This window comes from Mytilus galloprovincialis, chromosome 9 (genome assembly GCF_965363235.1).
Source record: "Mytilus galloprovincialis chromosome 9, xbMytGall1.hap1.1, whole genome shotgun sequence".
NCBI classification, from domain to species: domain Eukaryota; kingdom Metazoa; phylum Mollusca; class Bivalvia; order Mytilida; family Mytilidae; genus Mytilus; species Mytilus galloprovincialis.
In genome coordinates, this window is record NC_134846.1 from 59,295,891 (window position 1) to 59,320,273 (window position 24,383).

Below are 24,383 nucleotides of genomic sequence, written 5' to 3' on the forward strand. Positions count from 1 at the left end.
GCAGGGATATCCTTCACTGGTTATTTAAATAATTCTCAGAGATCGTGCACTAATTACACATTGGTATTTGTTAAATTTAAACATAATAATGTTTGCTGTAGATGATTCAAACATCAACATGCAATACTTTAATTTGTAGGTGAACAACTTTCAAAGTAAACAAAGATCGTGGGGATACATGTGATAGGGGAGAGAAACGATTTTATTCATTTTTTTTCTATAAAAATTCTGTTTTGAGAATCTTCTTCCAATTCAGGAGCACCTCAATTGTTGAGTAATTATCCACTACAATAAAAGTGAATGTATCTAAACACTTAAAATGTGACATTTCATTGGATTAGAAGTCTTCCATTAAAACTAAATTTTTGTGTACCAACATAATCATTGTAATGGTAAAAAATAAAAATAAAAAAAAATGTTGCATTTTGCAGTTTTTACCTATGTACACATGAAATTTACAAATATTTCAAATTTAGGATTTGGAAACAAGCTTCACACAGTTTACATCAATCATATTGTTTTTTATTAGTACCTGTTTCCCTGTGATGAGAGTTGTAACTGGGAACTTTATCAATGGAAAGTTAAAACTGAATAGATTTTTCAGTCCAAACTTTCTTAAGAAAAAACTTAAAAATTTAAGAGTACTGTCACAAAAAATGGAAAATGGCCCTAGCCTGCAGTTCAGTGGTACACAATTAAGATTTCAAAAAATATTGTAGTTGTTGTGAAATGACAGAATTCAGTTGAAATTAGATAATGATAATTAACTATCAACTTTAATCATATGTTTAGATTTAGAAGATGCAGATCTCTTCCATTGGTCCAAATTGAATCCTCAACTAAGGAAACAAAATTACATTAAACAACAATTGATTTCAATATCGTCAACCTTTTTACATGTTCTAGCTGTTCTTTTTTTCCTTCTTTATATGAAGACTATCAAAAGATACCCCCCCCCCTCCCCCCCCCCCCTTCCAAAAAAAATAATTAAATAGAAACAAGGGCCGTCTTTCCCCTCAGAGCTATTCAGCTCTTTGATTTCATAAGTGATGTCAACAAGTGTTAAAGTTTGTGAGTAGATCAGAACAAGGAAAACCCCAAATCATAAGTCAATAGTATTTGGTAGCCAATTGTATTACAAATGTTTCATCTCATTTTCATGGAGATTATTTGGCTTTGCCTCTCCTGGCTACTTATTGTCCATTGACTTTCAAAATTTTGAAACAAAGAGGAAAAACATATCTGAATCAACAATTTATTCTTATTACAACACAGATAAATTGTATACCAACCTCCATCCAATGGATGAAGGTTGGTGCTTCTCTCTTCGGACAAATAAAAACTGACTGTCATGAAAAAGCCCTATAGTGTTGAAAGTGGTGTTAAACACCTATCAATCAATCAAGCCAACACTCTTGGTAGATAAGATTTTCTTTGCTTAATGTATCCTTGTACCTAAGTTATAAAAATGAATGAAAAAACTTTATTTTTCAAGTTTTCCTGGAATTTGTTGATCGATTGCCTTTTATCAATCACATCTGTACTTTTGTTTTTGAAAATGTAGATACTAATTACAACTTATTGTAAGATCTGTTGGCTATAATTTAAAAATCTATCTTTCAGCATATTTTTTTTTATTTTAAGTGAAAGAACAAGGTTAAGTCTTTAAATAATCTGATGTTCAAATGGTTAATACTTATAGCAATAATCATTTAGATGTCCAGAAGTGGCTGTTTACAAGTAGCAATTACTATCACCAAGTTTTTAAATGATGTTTCCATGTTTTTTGGCATGAAATCTGAGGAATTCACAAGAACATTAATATAAATGTGAAACAAATTTGATTTGTATTTTGGAAAATTAGCTATACTATGATGGTCATTGACCTTGACTTTGCAAGGTCAAATATATGAAGGTTATTTTCATGTGTTGGTAATTTCTTTTTTTTCAACTTGGAAAAATCCTTGCATATTATCTGTATTAAACTATTCATTGTGATGTTCACTGGTGGTTTGGCAATAATCCAGATCTATAGATGTTACATATATGTTACTTTTTCATTTTTTTTTGCTGAGTTACATTTGCAGAAAATATTGCAGTCAGTATAAATGAGGCTACCAGATGCTACATCTTATATCATCTATGATTAAGTTATGTTTGAACTCTGTAAATAATTGATAACAAGTCTTCTTTGCTCAGTCTCCATTATATAGTTCTGCTTTTTGCATTACATGGAATTCTTCTTATCTCTGACTATCAAAACATATAAAAATTCCTGAGTCATCTTCCATGAAGTTCACCATGTTACCTGTGATGGTGACTTATGTAAGACCAGGTGAGGCCAAAAACGACCTCTGCATAGATGTAGTTAAAAAGCAATGCAGGTTGGTAGTCTGAAACTAAAACACTGTAGTTCTTATAAAAGGAGGAGTTATGAAAATATTATAATTTGACCCCTGTAATTGCAAAAAAAACTTCCAAAGGATTTAGTGTAAAGATGCAATATTATGTAAATTACATTGATAAATGAACAGGTTAATATAATCAGGACACTTTATTACAGAAAGGTTACTTGTGATGTCACTATGACATCATGAACATGTTGGAATGTATGTACCGTAGTTGTTCCATTATGGCCCTTACACATGGTCAAACATATAAGAACAACAGCTTTACACAAAAAGAAAATTGAAATAAATTGTGAAGCAAAACATCATTTTTGATAGAGCAGTATCTCATATCTAAATATTGATAACAAGATCTCTTAATGTAAAAAAGTTTAAAGCCTAAATGCCAAAATGGAACACAAAATTCAAGATATAGATACTGATGTCAGACAGACTTATGTCCTTTGATCATCTGAAGTATTTCATTTCCAAGATTTATAATTCTCCTCTCTAGCTGTAACTTGGGATTTCTGATGAAATATGACTCAAATCTATTGAATAAAATTGAGAAAGGAAATGGGGAATGTGTCAAAGCGACAACAACCCAACCATAGAGCAGACAACAGCCAAAGGCCAACAATGGGTCTTCAATGTAGCGAGAAACTCCCACACCCGAAGGCATCCTTCAGCTGGCTCCTTAAAGATATACTAGTACAGTGATAATGGACATCATACTGAACTCAGAGTTATTCACAAGAAACTAAAATTAAAAATCTTAAAGACTAACAAAGACCAGGCCTCACGGTCATAAAACTTTCGAGCATGATTTTTGTACTCAGACTCGAAAATCAACCAATCAAATTGCTGGATTTCATGTTTCGAGCATGATTTTTGTGCTCCGAGCACTGAGCAAAGTTTTATGCCTTCAAGGCCAGAGGCTCCTGACTTGGGACAGGCGCAAAATTGCTGCAGTGTTTAACATGTTTATTGTTTATGAGATCTCAACCCCCCCTAATACCTCTAGCCAATGTAGAAAAGTAAACGCATAACAATACGCACATTAAAATTCAGTTCAAGAGAAGTCTGAGTCCGATGTCAGAAGATGTAACAAAAGAAAATAAATAAAATGACAATAATACAGAAATAATAACAGACTACTAGCAGTTAACTGACATGTCAGCTCCAGACCTCAATTAAACTGATTGAAAGATTATGTCTTCATCATATGAATATCAGGCACAATCCCTCCGGTTAGGGGTTTAGTATCATACTATCATAAAATATATGAGAAGAACATAACCCGTGTCATGCCAACAACTGTTTTTTTAAATAAATGTGTTTAGTTCTGATACAAAGACCCTATAAGTGAATCAATATTAAAGCCAAAATATGCAATCTTTAATGACTTGACAACATTATCGTAACTATATCTTTTCTTAATAAGTCTGTTTAAAGGTTTTGGAAGCTTTTGAGGTGAATACTGACATTTTTGTGCTTTGTAAAGAATATTACCATCAAAGATTGGATGTGAAACATAACTATTTCAGGATTCACAATCAGTTTTGCTTCAATGATGAAATGATACTCTTTAAATAGAACTGGAATCAAACTGAGGACTTCACATAAGTATGGAAGTCATTACTATGATGATTATTACATTTGCATTGGTATCGAAGTGATATGGCTGGCTTTACAGCATTTATAACATAAGCAATGCAAGAGTAAACCAATTATCATACAACTAGTCAGTTTTATTCTGCTTTTATTTAAAGATATTTTAATAAAAGTTTGGTTTAAAAAATATTCTCAGGCTAAGCTTTTTTGAAGACTTTGCATTAGTTCCACTTTGCTTTAACCTTTGTACACCATTTCATGCTACAATCAGATTCAAATAAATCACTTGCAAGGAAATCAGTTGACACATGTATGTTTCCAGTTGTAAATACCAGTTTTTCTATTAATTATGCTAAGGTGTGTTTCTGCAAGGTCATGAGTAGTTATTTTTTTGTCAAAGGAACAGTAATATTCTATTTATACTATATATTAAGGTCAAACTGTAATGATACACATATTGATGTTTTGTTTGCCAATGCACCCACTTTCATATAACTGTGTCACTGATGACAGTTTTTTTGCCAAATTTTCATGTATAATCTGGTTATACATTTATTGGTTCAAAGTCTGCTTTCCTTGGTATTTACCTAAGTGTTGAACATAGAGGAAATACATGAAATCCAAATTTTTTAACATCTTGCTATTAATATTTTGCATTTTGTCAATTTGGTCACTGGATTATTGTCCTTGTTTTGTAATTTTTAATATTTCAATAAACTCTGCTTTATAATGCAGATAATTGCATTTTTTATAGTAACTTTGTTTAAATAGCCAAATAATTTATATCTTTGCCATTTGGTCTCTGGTGGATAGTTGTCTCGTTAGCAATCTTACCACATCAGGTAGATGTAAGTTGTACATGTTGGTCTGGCAGAGTTCTTCTGACCTTGTCCTGATTTACATGGCTCATTTATAATGATAAATTTGAGTGATATTTTGTAGTAAAACCTTTATCAAAAAGACTTTCAACATAAAAGCAATCATGATAAGTAAAGCTGGCAAAACATTTCAGCATTTGTATTAAATGTTTTTGCTTGGCTTTGCAAGAAGTATCTTTGAAAGCAATCAGATTTAAAAATACTATAATGTTACTACACCTCAGCAGGCAAGCAACCTTCAAATTTCACTTGAAAGACAGTTTTATGCTTTATTGTGAAGAACAACATCATTGGTCTTTTTATACCATAATTTTTTTTATCGCTTGCTTTTCAGGCGATAAAATTTGTGTTAGATCAATATTATGGAATACTTGTCCTTGAGTCATAATAGTAAGGAATTTTGGCACAATTTCAGAGGTTTAGGCAATTGTTTATCCATCTCATACACCCACATACAGGTTGTTATAAGACAATGTTATAAAGTCTGAAGTGACAGTCTTATGCTGCACTGTAATCAAAATCAAATTGCTGAGTTTTACCTCCTTAAATATCAATTTTAATTTGGTGCTTGAAAATAACAGAATATTATCTTTAGTAATAGATTTCTTTCATCTTGATAACTTGTTTATTTCAAAAAGTCAAGTCTCTAATTTCCTAACTCATTAAGTCTTTATATACTTTGAAGAAATAGAGTAGAACTAGGAGCCAATGGTTTTATATTTTTACAACATTAGAAATGGACCATAACAATCTAAGCTGAAACATTAGAATTTAAGATGGATACCATCTGTTTGGAAAGAATTAAGGAATAACAGTACATGTATCATATTTGCAAAATTGTCACCATCAATTGGGATTTGATGTTCGCAAATGCACTCTAACTGGTGACTTTGAGCAGAACCATTAAAATCAATAGTTAATAAAACTGAAAAATAAAGATTAAGTGGCATTGGTGACTCTTTTGATATGGTACTGCTATTCATATTCTATTGCAATACTCTTAAAAATTCAAAATTCAAATTTACAAATATCTTTCAACCTTCTGTGACTACCATCTGTGGACTTGTTCAATTGACGAATGCCATTGTCCAATCAAAATGTGCTGTTATTTCTTTGTGAACAAAAAATCTGTATTTTTTTTTTTATCTGTGTGTGTTTATTTTTCTAATGCTTACATTAGTTTGTCCAGAATAAATGAAAACAAACCAAGATTAACACATGCTAAGTCAGGTCAATATAGGATCATCTAAAAGCATTGTATTTAATTTTCGTTAATAAAAGTAACATAAAGACATTATAGTTTGTCTTTTGCTGCATATCTCTAAGCGATGATGTTGTGCATAATTGAGAATTACTGGCTTTAGAATTATGGTGAAGAGATCAATGCATACCTCCAGTCCCTGTATCTGTCTGATCAGAAACAGGACCATATGTTTCCTACATCCACATTAAGGGTAAATTAGTACATATCAACAGTTAATTATTTACCTAAAATCACCCAGGTCTTATCTTTTGTTTTCATTGCATTATGTTCATCAATAATGAGCAAATACTTAACATTGTTGTAATATTGATAATGACTAAGCTTCTACCAAAATAACTGCTTCTTTTCTTCCTGACTTCTCTCTAATTAATTTAACCAGCGATCTGTACTTTTTTTTTCAACCAAAGTTGTTTCCCCTTGCTGTTATTATGCTTAAGTTCTTTATCTGTGACCTTGTGTCTTAGAGGACTTTAGTTACATTAAGCAAAGTAAGGCCAATTGTACTAGATTTTTATAAAGATGTCAGAATGCTACTTTTCAATAAATTTCTTTTTTTTATTTGTTTTGGAATAAAAAGTCTATAATATATCAAAGCGTTTAGGGCTCTTGTTTTTATACGACCGCAAAATTTGAAAAATTTTTCGTCGTATATTGCTATCACGTTGGCGTCGTCGTCCGAATACTTTTAGTTTTCGCACTCTAACTTTAGTAAAACTGAATAGAAATCTATGAAATTTTAACACAAGGTTTATGACCACAAAAGGAAGGTTGGGATTGATTTTGGGAGTTTTGGTCCCAACATTTTAGGAATTAGGGGCCAAAAAGGGCCCAAATAAGCATTTTCTTGGTTTTCGCACTATAACTTTAGTTTAAGTTAATAGAAATCTATGAAATTTTGACACAAAGTTTATGACCACAAAAGAAAGGTTGGGATTGATTTTGGGAGTTTTGGTTCCAACAGTTTAGGAATTAGGGGCCAAAAAAGGGCCCAAATAAGCATTATTCTTGGTTTTCGCACAATAACTTTAGTTTTAGTAAATAGAAATCAATGAAATTTAAACACAATGTTTATGACCACAAAAGGAAGGTTGGTATTGATTTTGGGAGTTGAGGTCCCAACAGTTTAGGAATTAGGGGCCAAAAAGGGACCCAAATAAGCATTTTTCTTGGTTTTCGCACCATAACTTTAGTATAAGTAGATAGAAATGTATGAAATTTAAACACAAGGTTTATGACCATAAAAGGAAGGTTGGTATTGATTTTGGGAGTTTTGGTCCCAACAGTTTAGGAATAAAGGGCCCAAAGGGTCCAAAATTAAACTTTGTTTGATTTCATCAAAAATTGAATAATTGGGGTTCTTTGATATGCCGAATCTAACTGTGTATGTAGATTCTTAATTTTTGGTCCTGTTTTCAAATTGGTCTACATTAAGGTCCAAAGGGTCCAAAATTAAACTTAGTTTGATTTTAACAAAAATTGAATCCTTGGGGTTCTTTGATATGCTGAATCTAAAAATGTACTTAGATTTTTGATTATTGGCCCAGTTTTCAAGTTGGTCCAAATCGGGGTCCAAAATTAAACTTTGTTTGATTTCATCAAAAATTGAATAATTGGGGTTCTTTGATATGCCAAATCTAACTGTGTATGTAGATTCTTAATTGTTGGTCCCGTTTTAAAATTGGTCTACATTAAAGTCCAAAGGGTCCAAAATTAAACTAAGTTTGATTTTAACAAAAATTGAATTCTTGGGCCTCTTTGATATGCTGAATCTAAACATGTACTTAGATTTTTGATTATGGGCCCAGTTTTCAAGTTTGTCCAAATCAGGATCCAAAATTATTATATTAAGTATTGTGCAATAGCAAGAAATTTTCAGTTGCACAGTATTCAGCAATAGCAAGAAATCTTCAATTGCACAGTATTGTGCAATAGCAAGAAATCTTCAATTGCACAGTATTGTGCAATAGCAAATATTTTCAATTGCACAGTATTGCACAATAGCAAGAAATATCTAATTGCACAATATTGTGCAATAGCAAGAAATTCCAATTGGATTTCAATTGGAGTTATCTTTCTTTGTCCAGAATAGTAGTTGAATCAACTTAAATCATTGTTTTATACAATATACAATGTATATTCACTTTTACTACCAACTGATAGATTAAAACAATCTTTACCATTCAGTAATAACAAGCACTTTTTTTACATTTTAATATTTTATGATGTATTTAAATGAGTAGTTATTGTTGCAAACTTCATTAGAAATTTGAATTGAGATCAGTTTTGAAATAAGGGAAAGGGGGATGTGAAAAAAAAATTGGGGGGTCAATTTTTTTCATTTCAGATTTCATAAATAAAAAGAAAATTTCTTCAAACATTTTTTTGAGAGGATTAATATTCAACAGCATAGTGAATTGCTCAAAGGCAAAATTTTTTTGTTTAAGTTCATTAGACCACATTCATTCTGTGTCAGAAACCTATGCTGTGTCAACTATTTAATCACAATCCAAATTTAGAGCTGAATCCAGCTTGAATGTTGTGTCCATACTTGCCCCAACCGTTCAGGGTTCAACCTCTGCGGTCGTATAATGCTGCGCCCTGCGAAGCAACTGGTTACCAATTGCTCTGACAGAAAAGTACTATAAATGCATGATAAACAGACTTTGCAAGATGCTGTTTCTAAGCAATTCAGTAAAATGGTCTTGATAAAAGTGTTTCTTTCCAAAGCATGATAAGAAATCTGCTGTTTAAAATTAACCATGTGCAGATGCACTGTTTAATTTTAAGAAATGATTTTGAAGTGAAGATATTTAGATTAAGGTTGAGTAAATCAGAGATTGTAAGTCCTAAAAGTCAAGCATGTTTATTAATCAGTGCCAAACGTGTTTCACAGGTAATTAACAAGAATTTGACATTTGTTCTATCTAGAGTAATGTAATTAAAGTTTGTTTTTTCTGCAGGTAAAATTTTGCAACTTTCAATTTTGTAACAACTGTCATTCTAACAATGAAGTCTATTTTAAAATTATATTAGTTAACTGTTTAGATTAGTCACAAATGATTGTGTTCTTGATAAACATCTACATCAGGTGTGGATCAAGGATTTCGGAGGGGGATCTAGAAACTAAGCAATTGGAAGTTTACACATTTGTCCTATATGAAGCTCTATATGCCCTAAACATGCTTCTGACCATAACTTCAGCCTCCCTTACATAGTCTTTTAAATTATATAGGTTTAATATTCATTAATACATTGCTCTGTGCAGTCACTTTATAATTGAAGGTACCAATGAATCCAAACCATTGTGATTGGTGAAAGGACTAAAAATCTCTTTGAACAAATAGTAGATTGGTACTTTGATGACTAATATTATATGTTACTATCTCAGAAACATTTACTTCTCTGCTTGTTTAACGACAAAAGTAGAATAAGTATGTGAAGTAAATGGTACAGAGTATATAAATTGGACACTTTATGTTATTATTATTAGAGCGTTATATTCCTATATTTATATGTCACTTAAGGAAACAATTTGTTTGATTGAGAATTGTCATCTGTACATTGTTCTTAGTCATTGACAGGAAATTGACTCTTTGAGATGAATGTTGAAGATGGTATGGAGACATATTTAAATTATATACTTAATTGTCTTGACAACTTATAATATATCTTTTAGTTGTTTTGTCAAAAATGTTAATACTTGCCAATACTGGTGACATTATTGTTTTTTTACCCCCTTCATGTATTAATACTGTGCAGGTGGGGAGGCAACCTCCCAATTCAGTTTATTTAATTGTACGAAAGACAGTATTTTCTGTATAATTCAGTCCTCTAAAGGAGGCTATCTCTACTAAAAGGTAACATTTTTCTCAGCTGAAGGATTAGTCACAGACCAATGAAGCACCAATACAACAAAAAAAGACATTTAGGTCAATGACATGGTCTTCTTATAGTCAACATTAAACAATTGTCTTCACAATATATCAAGTTCTAGATTGCCCCAAAGATTAGAAAATTAAAGAAATCATCAAGAGATCTGTCATCAACACTGTATTTCTTACAGTGCATAAAAAATATCAAAATAAAACTAAAGACTACATGTACTATGTTTGACTTTGAGCAGGCACAGTTTAAACATATTTCGTATGATCTTTACCATCCTCCTTCAGCCATCTCCCAACTTAAAGCTCTACAGTTCTGTGATATTCTAGTCTCATGAGATATACAATAGATGATATACAACAATAGTAAATGAATTAAAGCTTCAAATTGATGTAGTGGTTAGCATGAACCAGAGAAAAATTTGGATCAAACAACTTAAGGCTTTCATTGCAATGTCAGCGTATTTCTTAGTTATCATTATCATTGACAGATATGTAATTTGGATGCAGGTATCTGTCATTAATGTTAACTACATGATCAACATTTCTCTTTATCTAAATCATAATAACATGCTCAATGTCTTCTTCATTTATTGCTTAAACTGAGCTAAAAATAGAAATGTGAAAGGCTTTGGAGTAAGGTAAAGCCTTAAGGTCATGAACATTCTTGAAGCAATATATTAGAATTTTTGGTTATGTTTAATTTCAAAGAAAGTGCAAATGCTGACTATAGTCTGTTCTCTTTGTAAGCTGCTTTGAAATACTTATCAGAAGAATATTGAAAAGTTAAATATCAGCTGATTTTCTTTAGTGCAATTTGTTGTTTATTTTGTTAACCCAGTCAGACAGGTAATAATAACCAAAAGTACTGTCGCTTGGTTATAAACTAATAAGACAAAATATAAATGTTGAGCTTTTAGGTCCAATGTCTGCTATGGCACTGATTATACCACAAATATATTAATATGGCATAAAGAAAATTGGCTTTAATCAATCCTGTGGTATTTGTTTTGTATACTTGTATGCCCCCATGGGATTTTAAATGGTTTTGGATAATTTGTTGGAATCTTTATGGGATGCTCCTTTCCAAATGTACATTATCACAGATGTGTTTCGATTAGGAACAAATTGTTGTTTATTGACATAGTTATTTCTTTGCATAGATTTGCATAAATTATTAGTGTTAACTAGCTCTATCTACTTTTCTATTGGTTGACTGCTTACAGTAGTTTACTGGGTTGCTATTATGCATAACTTGTTGTTGGTTAGGGAATGGCAGGTGAGAAAAGTGGGTGCTCACATGCTCTTATATTTCATTAAGTTGTGCATTTCACTATTTCATTCTAAAAAATTTTATGAGGAATTTTAATGACTTAAAAATTACGTAATTAATTAAATAAAACGGTTTGCCCTGTTTTAAATCTAGCATAGAAAGTCAGATAAGGACAGCATCAGTCTATTTGTTTACTGACTTACCTAGATTTAACATTATTTACTCTTGATGGTAAGTGCAAACTTGTGTATATAATAAATCGCATCAAAATCAGCATGTATTTACAGACACAGTGCAATTTGGGTGCAACGTTCTGTTGAATTTGTAGGACAAAAATCAGCTGGTTTAAGAAATGGTTAGAATGGTATCTGTTGTGTGTACATCTTTAAATTTAAAAACATTATAAACACTGCCTTCCACCCTCCTACATCTGGTTAATTAAGAATTAGATGCCTGCTTTATAAAATATGACGAGAACCATATGGCCCCTGGTTACTTACTGTTCACTGAAGGAAATGATCATCTCATTAGAATGTGGTTATCATAACACCATGTAATGTGTAGATGGATGCATATTTACTTATTTTCAATAGTTTTTTGTCCAGACTTCTGTCCTACCTTTATACATCCCATGAAGTGTTTAAGTATCTAGATGGATGCATATTTACTGATTTTCAATAGTATTTTTTTGTCCAGACTTCTGCCCTACCTTTATACATCCCATGAAGTATTTAAGTATCTAGATGGATGCATATTTACTGATTTTCAATAGTATTTTTTTTGCTGAGACTTTTGTCCTACCTTTATACATCCCATGAAGTATTTAATTATCTAGATGGATGCATATTTACTGATTTTCAATAGTATTTTTTTGCCCAGACTTTTGTCCTACCTTTATACATCCCATGAAGTATTTAATTATCTAGATGGATGCATATTTACTGATTTTCAATAGTATTTTTTTTGCCCAGACTTTTGACCTACCTTTATACATCCCATGAAGTATTTAAGTATCTAGATGGATGCATATTTACTGATTTTCAATAGTATTTTTTAGCCCAGACTTTTGTCCTACCTTTATACATCCCATGAAGTATTTAAGTATCTAGATGGATGCATATTTACTGATTTTCAATAGTATTTTTTTGCCCAGACTTTTGCCCTACCTTTATACATCCCATGAAGTATTTAATTATCTAGATGGATGCATATTTACTGATTTTCAATAGTATTTTTTTGTCCAGACTTCTGCCCTACCTTTATACATCCCTTGAAGTATTTAATTATCTAGATGGATGCATATTTACTGATTTTCAATAGTATTTTTTAGCCCAGACTTTTGTCCTACCTTTATACATCCCATGAAGTATTTAAGTATCTAGATGGATGCATATTTACTGATTTTCAATAGTATTTTTTTGTCCAGACTTTTGCCCTACCTTTATACATCCCATGAAGTATTTAATTATCTAGATGGATGCATATTTACTGATTTTCAATAGTATTTTTTTGTCCAGACTTCTGCCCTACCTTTATACATCCCATGAAGTGTTTAAGTATCTAGATGGATGCATATTTACTGATTTTCAATAGTATTTTTTTGTCCAGACTTCTGCCCTACCTTTATACATCCCATGAAGTATTTAAGTATCTAGATGGATGCATATTTACTGATTTTCAATAGTATTTTTTTTGCTGAGACTTTTGTCCTACCTTTATACATCCCATGAAGTATTTAATTATCTAGATGGATGCATATTTACTGATTTTCAATAGTATTTTTTTGCCCAGACTTTTGTCCTACCTTTATACATCCCATGAAGTATTTAATTATCTAGATGGATGCATATTTACTGATTTTCAATAGTATTTTTTTTGCCCAGACTTTTGACCTACCTTTATACATCCCATGAAGTATTTAAGTATCTAGATGGATGCATATTTACTGATTTTCAATAGTATTTTTTAGCCCAGACTTTTGTCCTACCTTTATACATCCCATGAAGTATTTAAGTATCTAGATGGATGCATATTTACTGATTTTCAATAGTATTTTTTTGCCCAGACTTTTGCCCTACCTTTATACATCCCATGAAGTATTTAATTATCTAGATGGATGCATATTTACTGATTTTCAATAGTATTTTTTTGTCCAGACTTCTGCCCTACCTTTATACATCCCTTGAAGTATTTAATTATCTAGATGGATGCATATTTACTGATTTTCAATAGTATTTTTTAGCCCAGACTTTTGTCCTACCTTTATACATCCCATGAAGTATTTAAGTATCTAGATGGATGCATATTTACTGATTTTCAATAGTATTTTTTTGCCCAGACTTTTGCCCTACCTTTATACATCCCATGAAGTATTTAATTATCTAGATGGATGCATATTTACTGATTTTCAATAGTATTTTTTTGTCCAGACTTCTGCCCTACCTTTATACATCCCATGAAGTATTTAAGTATCTAGATGGATGCATATTTACTGATTTTCAATAGTATTTTTTTGCCCAGACTTTTGCCCTACCTCTATACATCCCATGAAGTATTTAATTATCTAGATGGATGCATATTTACTGATTTTCAATAGTATTTTTTTGCCCAGACTTTTGTCCTACCTTTATACATCCCATGAAGTATTTAAGTATCTAAATGGATGCATATTTACTGATTTTCAATGGTATATTTTTGCCCAGACTTTTGTCCTACCTTTATACATCCCATGAAGTATTCAAGTACCTGTATAGTCTGCATCATTGATATTGTTCTTAGTGAATAATTCAAAAGCTATTTGGGGAAGAACAGAATGTAATGATATAGATCTATTGGGTTTAAATAAACATCATAAAGAAATCACAAATAGAAAAGACTTACCAAAATTCAAATCTTTAATAGATATTTTATATACATGTAAATTTGAAACATGGTTTGGGTTTATTTTTGTCAAACTTTTGGCTTCAATGAAGAGATAACAATCAGATAAAAGAACATTATTACAAGTAAAATGAAATAATGTTAACGCCCCACGGTAGACTGATGTTCTCTGCTCTACCTAAATTAAGGAGGAATTTGGATCCATATACTATCATTGAAACTTTTGTTCACAGGAACTTTACAGTCTTAACATGTATTAAATGGCAAGGCCTTTAAACATCTATGTTGAAGAGAAAAAAAAAGAAAAAAAAGTCTCATATATAAATTTATATAGAACTTATTATGTTCAATTCGATTTTAATTTCATGTCATTTTTTACACTCTCTTTTCAGACAGGGGACTTGTTACGATATAAAATATCCCACAGACCAGACAGACAACAATTGGTACAGCAACACATTCTTGAAGGTATGGCATAAATTTAAGAAAATTACACAGATATTTTGTAAGAACGATGGTAGTTGTAGTGAAAACAAAATAAGTCATACAGTGAGAAATTACAAGTTATATTTACAAGAAAACTTTCATCAAATATGCTTTAACTGCAGCAGCTTTAAAGCACTGTCTAGACTTCATTTAAATTTAAGAAAGTGCATCTTGTTTTTGCAGCTTTATTTGCTGAGATTTATACCATTTCCCTATAGATTACTAAATGCACATGGCTCTGGTTTGTGTTTATCTTAACAAGGTGAAGGTACTAATATTTTAGATGGTAATAATTGTTAACACTAAAAAGCTTTATTTCATTTAGAAGTATGATTAAAATACATTGAATGACATAAACATCAAACAGGTGGCATTAAATTGATAAATATATGAATGAGGATTGTTGTCTAACACATGTAATATTGTCCAGCCTGCTTACACCTATTTTGGCATATTGGAAGACACATTTTAAGGAGGAGAAAAGGCTATAAATATATTTGAAATGTACTAAAATAATTCCTATAGTGTTGAAATAATCAAGATACTTTGAAGTTTCAAATTTTTTGAACAATTTCCTGACTTTGATTGATTTTATCTTATAGACAGTACTTAAACCTTTCTATTTCATAATATTTTAAGTGTGAGCTATTTCTCTGATTTCTGAGGTATTTAAAGTTAGAAATGTGGCCTTTTCAGTGAAAACATTTTCAATTTTTGTTTGGTATATTCAAATTTTACAAGGGCACTTAATTTTAAAATAAAGTTTGTGATGGTGTAAATCGAAACAATAACATATGATAGTCCCTCGGAAAGGGACGATAAGTGGCTGACCTGTGTTAAGAGAGAGCCATATCTCTTGCATGTTAAAGACACCCTTCGAGATTTTGAAAAAGAGCAGGCTAATGCCTATACAAGGCAGCACTCGCACCCGCAAAAAGGAAAGGGATTAATATAAGTTGCAAAACTTGTTTCCCAATGTTTAAAACTAAAAAAACAAAAAGATATTACCATACAATAGTTCTAAGATAAGTTCGGCACTAAGTCACACACTTTTACCATCACAACACCAAGACTGATCTGACATTTACTGACTTCTTTGTTGTCATTGTTAAACTTTTGGCCTCCATGAATAGATATCCATCAGATTGAAGAAAAATGTGAAGAGAAATAATTGTGTTGATATGTATGTCATTGTATATTGTATGATAATACATGACACATTACCTGCGGACAGTGCCAAAGAATCCCATCAAACTTTGGAACTGAACCAAAACCTTGAGTTGTTGATTAATATCAGGCCCTCTTTCCATTCCTACTTATCATTTGATGGAAAACTATTAATTAAAGAATACTTAAACCTGCATCAACATCAGTTTTCATGTAGTCTGAACTCTCTGTCTTAAGATGTTAAAACAGAACTGAATATTCATTAGATATGCATTAATATAAGTTCGCTAATTTAAAACAGGTCTATGATCGTCTCTGTATCTTAAGTTCATCATATTGGTTAATTAATCAATATTTTTCTATTACACTACCTGGCAGTATTTGAAGTCATACATTGTTGAAATACTTCTGTTATGATAGGGATGCCTTATGCTGAAATCAGGCCCTGAATGCTAGACGGAGACATTTTGATAGACCTGATAATTTCAAAGTGAAAAGAATGAAAAGCTAAATCATTAAACATTTTTTTTATGCAGTTAAGCTGCATTATGCGAGCACCCTAGATTTGTGTTCTACCCAATAAATCCTGAAATACTTGCCATTGTTATTATCTAGCTTGCTACTATGTTATTTATAACTAATTGAACACTTTTTTAATACTTTTTATTCTGGATTACAAAAAAAATGACCAGAAAAACCTTAAATGATCAGCGATTTATCCAAAAGTTTTAAAGTTACACATAGGAAGTAGTGCTTATTAAGAATCCTTGTGTAGTTCATTATGACTTGTGCTTTTAGCTAAGATGTCAAAGAACAATAGTATGAAATATTTAATCGCCGAAAATCTCTTAAGACAAGTAGTTTAGATTTCCCAAATGACAAAAGTCGTAGGAATATTGTTTGTCATCAATACGTAGTACAACTACGTCAGTAGTCTATTATATAATAAGTTCAACTGTTCATGCTGTTGGCGGCAATTTCAAATTAGAAAAAGAAATTTTCGTAGCTTTTCAATTTGGAGGCAGGTGTGCAAATTAGCGGTGGTCCGAGGTCCGCGACCTTCCACTTTTGCAAGCGGAATTTCGACTAGGATAGTTGGTTTCTAGCTACGGCCCGACGTAGTCACCTTACATTTGAAAGAAAATAAGAAATTACTTTGCAAACCTTTTCACCATGTTCACCAAAGTCTCCAATTAAACGAGCTAAAAACTTATTTTTATCATTATTATTCATGACGGCGATGTTCATTTTGTTCAACCGCTAGCTTTATACAGAAAATCGCCGACAAATATTGTATAAATTCGAGTAAAATCATATCTGATTGACAAAAACAACATTGTAAACACATAACAATGGCGGCCGTGAAGACAAAATTTTACAAAATCGGATCCGATTACGGAAGCTGATAAGGGTAATTCCGGGTTTGGCGATCATTTACAAAATAAATCCAAGGGGCAGGTGAAAAAATACATCTATGCATGGTAAATGAATATAAACACTAGTATTGTAAACCAAAAGATATATGTAAAAGAAAGAAAAAGCAGAAAAATATTTTATTCAGAAACTCAAAATTACTTTTTGACAAATTTTAATTTAAAAATCCAATACAACGTGACAGCTGGGAACAGTATATCTAACAATATACATGTTCATGGTCACAGTCTAAATTTTCTTTATAAATGATAAATGATGATAATGCATGTGAGATGCTTTTAAAGTGTAAAGTTTACTGCAATTTCGAGGGGTTATTTGTTACTTCTCAATTTTGAAGGGTCAATTAAGGTAGCTAAAAGTTTCATTCTTTATTTTCACTAATAATGCAACTATATTATATATATACCTTAATGTAAGTAAATCATATGATTATATATATAGGTGGCATTCTTTGGACCACTCTACCCCCTCCTGTTTGATAACTTGGAAACGGTCGAGCTCCCCACCCCTAAACCATATGAAGGGGCAGATCCAGGATTTTAGGTTAGGAGGGGCGCAAACTTAAATTTTCGCTGAGCAGAGCAAGGCTAAAAAAAAAATTGAGGTAAAATTCTCGGAATATTCTTTATTAAGCTGAGAACAACCCATGCTTTGCAAATTTAAGGGGGGTGCAAGCCCGCAACCCTCCCCCGTCTGAATCCGCCCCTGCATATATTCAAGTATAGGACAATATAATAAATAAAAAATGAAATATAGGGGGAGTCCCTGGAGTTACCCCACTCCCTCCTGTTTGAGAACTTGGAAACGGTCGAGATCCACACCCCTTAACCATATATATTCATGTTTGTGACAATATGAAAAATCAAATGAAATATAGGAAGAGTTGCTAGGGGTCACCCCACCCCTCCTGTTTTAGAATTTAAAAATGGTCGAGATCCCCATCCCTAAACCATATATATTCATGTATGGGACAATATAACAAATCAGATGAAAGATAGGGGGAGTCCCTGAGGTCACTGTTCACCCTCCTGTTTGCGAACTTGGAAATGGTCAAGATCCTTACCCCTAAACCATATATACTCATGTATGGGACAATATAACAAATCAAATGAAATATAGGGGAAGTCCCTGTGGTCATCCCAACCCTCCTGTTTGAGAACTTGGAAACGGTGGAGATCCCCACACCAAAACAATATATATTCATGTATGGATCAATATAACTAATTTAATGAAATATAGGGGGAGTCCCTTGGGCCACCCTACCCCTTCTGTTTGAGAACTTGGAAACCAATGAGATCCCCACCCCTAAACCATATATATTCATGTATGGCACAATATAACAAATAAAATGAAATGTAGGGGAAGTCCCTAGGGTCACCCTACCCCTAGTGGCGGATCCAGAAATTTTTATAAGTGGGGCCCACTTACTGACCTAAGAGGGGCCGCTCCAGTCACGCTTCAGTGATTCCCTATATAAGCAACCAATTTTTTTCCAAAAAAGTGGGGGGGGGGGGGGCTGGGCTGTCTATCCCTACCTGTTTGAGAACTTGAAAACCGTTGAGATCCCCACCCCTAAATTATATATATTCATATGTATGGGACAAAATAACAAATCATTTACATTTACTATGGGCAGGTCAGTCAGACCTCACCTTTGATCCCTGTTGTAGTGAACATTGTCTAATTCGTGTCTCATAACTTTTGTACTATAGAACACAAACTCAGTTTTCTATCCAGGGAAACCAGTCCATTCATACTATTACATGTTCATACTAAGTCAAATTGAACTTCTAGCAGTCAAATAAAACCAAGGTTAACTACCAAGTAGAACAACTGCAATCATTGGGAACTTGTACCACTGCAGACTCACCATAAAAAATATACATTGATACCGTATATGCATTGCTTTTGAAACCTTGATAACATATAAATTATTTGCCTTAATAAATAAATCATTAGATAAACATGAATGTACTATATATAAATGTTTAATGTTGAGGCAACATTGCCACAGTTTTCATAATTACGGTTGCCTTGGTTTTTGGTTAACTGCCTTCAGCGCTTACAGCGCTTTGATTTAAAAAAACATTTATCTCACTGGTATTCCTTATACTGTTTGGAAAGACTACTATGATGGCATCTCTGAACTTGGTTTGGTGTTTTTTTCTCCCAAAACCAATAGATTAAATACTATTTGAAATGAAGGCAAGAATTCAAACAAATAAAGATACAAAAAAGCAATAAGGTCTTTCCCTTTTGGAAAAGGAAAGACTTCAAATATTTTTAAATTCTAGAATATGATAGTTATAATAGCAATTTGTCACAGATGCACACCTACCTTATTGAAATTTGAATTAAACAAACACTTATTTTGTCATAATTGTTGGAACTAAAACAAACATTGCATTTTATAAAAAAGATGTAACATCCACTCTTTTTTCTGGCTTTATATATGCTGACTTGCATTTTTTGTATTCCTGAAAATAACTGTGATAATATATCAATCAAATAAGAAGTGTCTTTCATTATGTATGTACTATTATTTGTCAGTAGGTTGGTTACTACCTTTGATTGTTTTGTCATTAGTTAGATTATGACCTTTGATCTATCTGTACTTACAACAAGATCTATTCATATTTGATTTGATGATGAACTGTGTACATTCTGTATACATACTACTGTCTTAATGGGCCAAAAATTGTAGTAGCATAAGCTGAACTCTTTAGTCTGTAGCTGTTGACCATCTTTTTCATAGACAGTTTCAAAATTGCAGACTAAGCAGGTTGTGTCTATGAACTGTCAAATAAACATGTAATTCTCTGTATAGATTTCTTTTAAAAATCAATTTAGATTCTAAAAGTAGAAATGTTTAACAAAAGAAAAAGATTTTCAGATTTATGTATATGTTTTCTATAATTTTGAATTGTCAAAATTGCCAAGGGTTTTCAAAATATTTGCCTTTGGAAATGGCAGCCATCTTGGTTAGCAACAGATTGAAGTTAGTATCCAAAATACTTAATTTCAATATTTGATGTAAAATATAAAACAAAATAGCATCACCATTATCACTCTGAATAATAAAACAAACAAAACACTGTGCACAACTATGAAAGTACTGGTTTTCTTGAAAATTGATAACACCAAAACTAGTACTTAAGTGAAACAAACCACAAAGGCAACAGCTTTGCATGCTTACAGATCTAGTTATTACTTTAGCATGTCTCTATTAATATACTAATGCTTTATAACACATGTTTTCTTATAACCAGTCTCTAATAAGGGTCACTATCCTCTCTGTAGCAGTAAAGTGTTAATTCATCATGTTATTGATCTCAAAACAGGGAAGTTAGTTAGGCAGAAAATTGACTGCTTTTGAAAAGTCAGTTAGATACCTTGTAAATTATCACTTTTTTAACATCAAAAATGAAAAGCGAAGGGAAAAGAGCTGCTACATTTTACTAACCATGGACTTGTAACACTTGAATTATGGTTTAGATATATGATTTTGTTTTGAACACATTTCTTATTCAGAATGTATTATTACATTTTTTGTGCATACAGAAAAATTTAACCATGTACCAGTTTAAACATTTAACCATGTACCAGAACAAAACTTTAACCATGTACTACCAATATAGGACTTTGCATGATGTGATCCTCCCTTTTTTCAGATACCACTATAGACCCATCTCTACATGAGCGACAACGTTTATTGAAGCGTGCTCGACTTGTAGATGATCTTAACGTCAAATTAAATCACAGACCAGGACCTCTGGATCTTATGAAAGGAAATATTTTAAAAACTGAAGATGAAAAGTTTATGGAAGCTCTTCAAGGTAGTTTAACAATATCATGAAATTCTGGAAGATTTAAATTGAATGATTATTTGAAGAAAACATTTTAAAAAACCTTTTATCAGTGAATTAACATTTGTTGTTCTAATATTGTTAAATTTTATTAGAAGTTTTGTATGATGACCTTTTGAAATAACAACAAATTAGATTTTGTTATAACAGCATGGACATTGGCTTTTACTGTTGTTTTCCCTTTATTAAAAGTTCAATGCTTTAATGCCAGTACCTCCTATTCAAAAGGAAAAGAATACATGTATTGTATAAGGAAAATGTTGGTATGAATTTTAATCAAGAAGCATGCATGTTATTTAAAGGGAAGAAGTAATTTTGAGAATAGTTTTAATCTTTGTTTAGTGAATTAAGGCAATGATTTTGCAAAATTTCTTTCAAGAAAAATATAATATTCATGTTACATGGAATGTATATTAAAGTATGATACATGTATTGAATCAAGCAGAAAAGCTTATTGATTTGGCATGCTTCAAAGATTGATTTTAAGATAAGCATAAAACAGCATAATTATTAGACATTTATACAAAACAATCCTTCATTTCAAAGCTTTTCTAGCTGTAGCATTCAGCAACCCGTTAATGCATATATAGCCTATTAATTGTAAGCATATCGCTATTTACATGTATATTCCATTTCTATGTATGATACGACTTTCACATATGTGTACTTCATTCCATGTATTATGAATTTACCCTTTGAAATTGTCCATAAAATGATTACCGATCACTGACACAACATCTGATTAATGATGTGTATAATATTTTACAGATGGAACATTGCCATTTCTACCAAACGATGATGACCATCCATTCACATTTGATGATGACAGTAACACAAGTGAAGGAGCCTACTCTCCATCCCAGGGGGATGATTCTGGAATGTCAGATATTGGTAGTCCTCCTATTATTCCACCAGCACCTAGTCCACCCCATCAAAACAAAGCACAAAAACTATTTCAATCAAATTTGGCAAAATTGCCAGTTGTTACGACACAAACATTTAGTATAACTAACTCAAATAATATTACTAGTGGAGGAAATTATTCAATTGCTCAAGTGAAAAATGGCAACTCAAATTATGTGACCAAAGTGCGGCCAAAGAAATCCAACCGACCAAAAACTCAGACAAAATCTAAAGTAATCAAATTCCATGAATACAAAGGACCTCCTAATGTTGTGAAAAGTACTAATCCTGCATCAACATCGACCACTCAGCAGCAGCAACAAGCACAACAACAACAACAACAACAACAAATACAACAACAACAACAGCAACTGCTACAAGATAAATCTGATACACCATATCATATACTACTTCAGCAACAGCAATTGTTTCTGCAGTGGCAATTGGAATTCAATGGTAATAATTTGAATTTGAACAAACTTGACAAACTCCCACCTGGTGTTGTCATGTCAACAGGAACAAATTCATCTGTCACAGTGACATCACCGACACCAATGAGTGCAAATCAAGGACATTTTCAAACAGTGACACAACAAACAATAACATCACCACTAAGTGTAAGTCAGCCTCACTTGGTATCACAAGCAAATATTATGACATCAATATCACCATCACCATCATCAATTCAGACAAAGATGGTGTCACCAACAATTGTTCAATCATCACAATCACCAATATGTCAGCCACAAGTTCAACTGAACCCTAGTAAACCAGTTGCTACAAAAGTTGTGCCACACAAACCCCTGGCCAATTTGGAAGATATGAAAGTGGCTGATTTGAAAGCTGAACTAAAAAAGCGTAATTTACCGGTATCTGGACCTAAACCACAGTTGATAGAAAGGCTAAAGCCATATGCAGATACTATTATCACAAACAGTTTAAATATTGCCTCGAAAAATATTTCAGCATTGTCAAAACTACCTGTTCAGGCAATTGTAAATGTGAAAAAATTCCCTGTTATTAAATCTGATGATGTGTCAATGAGTAATAGCTCTCCAACATCACCTCGTACACTGGAATCATTCATGCCTTTATCACCAGAAATAATTGAGATGGTGACCTCTCCTCAAGGGTTAGGTCCACAACAACAAAATAACATTATTCATAATTCTGTGCCTATGACAGTGGATAATTCACGGCCACCATCTGTGGCACCAATGGACATGGCAATGGAAGTTGATTCTACACCTGATCCATCCAATATCATCCAGCAGAGTTTTAATCAAAGTAATTTATCTCCATCACCATCAACAATAACTCTTGTCACATCACCAACACAACAACAGCAGGTTCATCTAATCCAGGCACCACTGGATCAACAGCAAATCCAGATCGTACAACCTCAGACACCAGCACCCAAAAACGGAGAAGCATTATCACCAGAACAACTGATTAGAGAAGAAATGCTGCAACAACAAAGACATAAGATATCTGAACTCCAGAGACAACTTGAGGATTCTCAACGAAGGTTAAAACTTCAACAGATGCAACATCAACACTTGCAGCAACAACAGCAGCAGTTAAATGTACTTCAACAACAGACTGCTCAACTAAATCAACTTCAACAACAGACCCAGCTGTTACAACAACCAACATCACCCCCTCAAATAGTCAGTTCACAGATGTTGCAACAACCAATTTCACCCCCACTGGTAGTAAACTCAAGTATGTCACCTCAGCCAGTGACTAGTCCACTGACTGTCAAAACAAGTTTGATTCAGCCAAGATCGCCACCACAGGCTGTTAACATTTCTCCTGGTAATCATCAGATATTGTCAGTATCTCAACCAGAAGGAACAACCACAATACTGCAGATTCCTCTGAATGCCTTACAGAATGCCACAAGGTTAACAACAGTAGATGCTTTGAAGGCTGTCAATACATCAGTACAGCCTAACGTTATAAATAATCATGTTCCTAAAGTTTCGATGACGAACCTGTTTAGTAACCAGGTGTTACATCAGAGTTTAAATATGGGTACACCAGGAACCAGTCTATCTTCATTGATCAACATGCAGCCAATACAAACAACAGCAGGAAAGACGTTCAATCTACCACCACTCAATGGACTTTCACAACAGCAGCATAGGTAAGTGTATAGAATATAAACACAATAAGAAAAAGTTAGGCCATTTTTCACACACTAGTATCTATTAAGCCTCTTCCTGATCTTAAAGAAAGTGTCTTATTTAGAAGCACGCAAAAATGAAAAACCATTAAAAAAGATTACAGAAAACATTAGCGAGTATACACAAAAAAAACTTCCTCTTATAATCTGTAAATCATTTTG

The 24,383-nt window shown here is 32.4% G+C and overlaps 1 protein-coding gene across 6 annotated transcripts in view; it reads left to right on the forward strand.

The window, feature by feature from the left end:
* LOC143045445 (uncharacterized) overlaps window positions 1-24,383 on the forward strand; it is an 81,005-nt gene that overhangs the window by 51,272 nt on the left and 5,350 nt on the right. For 5 of the 6 annotated variants that reach the window (XM_076217944.1, XM_076217946.1, XM_076217943.1 and 2 more), the window contains 3 exons: window positions 14,570-14,645; window positions 20,936-21,100; window positions 21,899-24,182. In XM_076217944.1, the coding sequence (XP_076074059.1) occupies window positions 14,570-14,645; window positions 20,936-21,100; window positions 21,899-24,182 (2,525 nt within the window). The remainder of the gene's footprint in view (window positions 1-14,569; window positions 14,646-20,935; window positions 21,101-21,898; window positions 24,183-24,383) is intronic. The other variant, XM_076217947.1, reaches the window with a different exon arrangement.